The sequence below is a fragment of the Triticum aestivum genome, chromosome 5A, assembly GCF_018294505.1.
Source record: "Triticum aestivum cultivar Chinese Spring chromosome 5A, IWGSC CS RefSeq v2.1, whole genome shotgun sequence".
Lineage (NCBI taxonomy): Eukaryota > Viridiplantae > Streptophyta > Magnoliopsida > Poales > Poaceae > Triticum > Triticum aestivum.
In genome coordinates this window covers 585,430,508-585,432,606 of record NC_057806.1, presented here as the reverse complement: position 1 = coordinate 585,432,606, position 2,099 = coordinate 585,430,508, and the positions used below count along the sequence as shown (strand labels likewise).

At 63.0% G+C, this 2,099-nt stretch overlaps 1 protein-coding gene across 1 annotated transcript; it reads left to right on the top strand.

Moving 5' to 3' along the window:
- The first annotated feature begins 918 nt into the window (after positions 1-918).
- Positions 919-2,099, top strand: LOC123107821 (late embryogenesis abundant protein D-34). The gene is made up of 2 exons (XM_044529728.1): positions 919-1,648; positions 1,747-2,099. The coding sequence occupies exons 1-2, from the start codon at positions 1,010-1,012 to the stop codon at positions 1,906-1,908; spliced, it is 801 nt and encodes a 266-aa protein (XP_044385663.1). The 5' UTR covers positions 919-1,009; the 3' UTR covers positions 1,909-2,099.

Genomic DNA, 2,099 nt, shown 5'->3' with positions numbered 1-2,099 from the left:
TCAGCGGAGGTTCTTATCTTTTCCGTGTAGTTCGTGCCGGGACGCGATGACCACGAGTGACCTAGTCCTGGATTAGAGGATGCTTGACATGTCGGTTACCCCCCAAGATCATCAACTACTGGGCCTTGTTCATCAACCCAAGAACGCTAAGAACGGATAACCCGAAGACTTACACATAGTGTAAGGTTGAGAGGCAGTCTTCGGCAGGTTTACCGGTAGATGCAACGGACTTATGTGTAACCCTAGACATCCTTGATATGCATATACAAACCGAGGTGCCAGAGACGTACACGGACGAACTCATGCTGATACGATCCCGCGGTAGATAACCTCTAGTTTGTGCCTCATCCAAATCCAAATAATGTAATCAAAGCAAGCCGTAGGATTTTACCGATCCGAACCTAAATAAACACGATGCCACTTCTTACCATCATAGCAAGGTTAACAGGTCGAGACCTACTATTCGAGATCTGCCGGATTTAACTCCTCACAAGAGGCCGGCCGTCCATAGACCTCAGCTCGATCTGCGGCGTGCAGGACCAGGCAACGGACCCCCGCGAGGAACCCACTGCCATCAATGATCAATGAGAACGAGTGCGCTCCCGCCGCTGAGCGGCGAAAGACGATGCGAGCCGGACACGCCGAAGCCGAATTCCCCACCGCGAGAACTAGGTGACGCGCGGTTCTTTTCTCATCGGAGCGGCCATCTACTCACCGTCCCCCGGCTGCGCGCACAGTGACCCGATAAGCATCAGCTGACGCGCGTCGATCTGAATCACAACATGCAGCTGCCACGGACGCGCACGCTCAAGTGCAACTCGGCCGCGACTCCACGTACCACCTCTCGTCGACCTTACGTGTCCCCTCCTCCGCCGCCGCGCCGCCCACGCAGCCCGGTTAAAAGCCCACACGCACAGGCCACAGCGCGCCGCCGGATCATCACACAGTCAGTCCGAGAGAGCAACGACTTCCGTCCGTGACCAATCGAGCAACACCCACCCACACAGACATGAGCCAGGGCCAGCCTCGGAGGCCCGAGGGCGGGGAGGCCATGCAGGCCGACCGGCCAATCAAGTACGGCGACGTGTTCGACGTGTCCGGGGAGCTAGCGGCGCAGCCCGTGGCCCCCAGGGATGCGGCGATGCTGCAGTCCGCCGAGAACGAGGTGCTGGGGCTGGGGCAGACGCAGAAGGGCGGGCCCGCGGCCGTCATGCAGTCGGCCGCCACGCTCAACGCGCGCGCCGGCCACGTCGGCCGCGGCCAGCTCACGGGCCCCGTCGCCGACGCGGGCGTCACCGTCACCGAGGCCGACCTCCCCGGCCGCCGCGTCGTCACCGAGTCCGTCGCCGGGCAGGTCGTGGGCCGGTTCGTCGCGCCCGCGCCGGTGACGGCCACCGAGCCGTCGGGCGCGCTGGACAAGGACGCCGTGACCATCGGGCGCGCGCTGGAGGCCGTGGCGGCGGCCGGCGCGGGGGCGAAGCCGGTGGACCAGAGCGACTCGGCGGCCGTCCAGGCGGCCGAGATGCGCGCCACGGGGTCCAACCTCACCGTCCCGGGGGGCGTCGCCGCGGCGGTGCAGGCGGCCGCCGACCAGAACGAGCGCGCCGCGCGCGAGGAGGACAAGGTCAAGCTCCGGGACGTCCTCTCGGTGAGCCCCTGAAACCTCTACAGCTCGTTGTTATACTCGTTTTCTCCTCCATGATTGATTCATTTGCCCATTACTCCGTGGCAACAAACTGACGACAGGACGCGAGGAGTAAGCTGCCGGCGGACAAGGGGGCGACGAGGGAGGACGCGGAGAGGGTCGTGTCGGCGGAGATGCGGAACAAGCTGGACCTGACGACCACGCCGGGCGGCGTGGCGGAGGCGGTGACCACGGCGGCGCGGCTCAACCAGGAGCGCCCGTAGGCGTAGCGCCCTCTCCTCCCTCCATCTAGAGTCGTACAGCGAGCGTACGCCCGAGGTGGCGCGCAGCGGTGCGGTGCAGGATTTGTACTTTGTGTCCGAATAAAACGGTGTGTGCTCGTCGAGTCGGTTTTTTTTTTGTGACGTGCTCGTCTAGTCGTTTCTTGTATAATATAGAATGGAAGTGTGCGTAA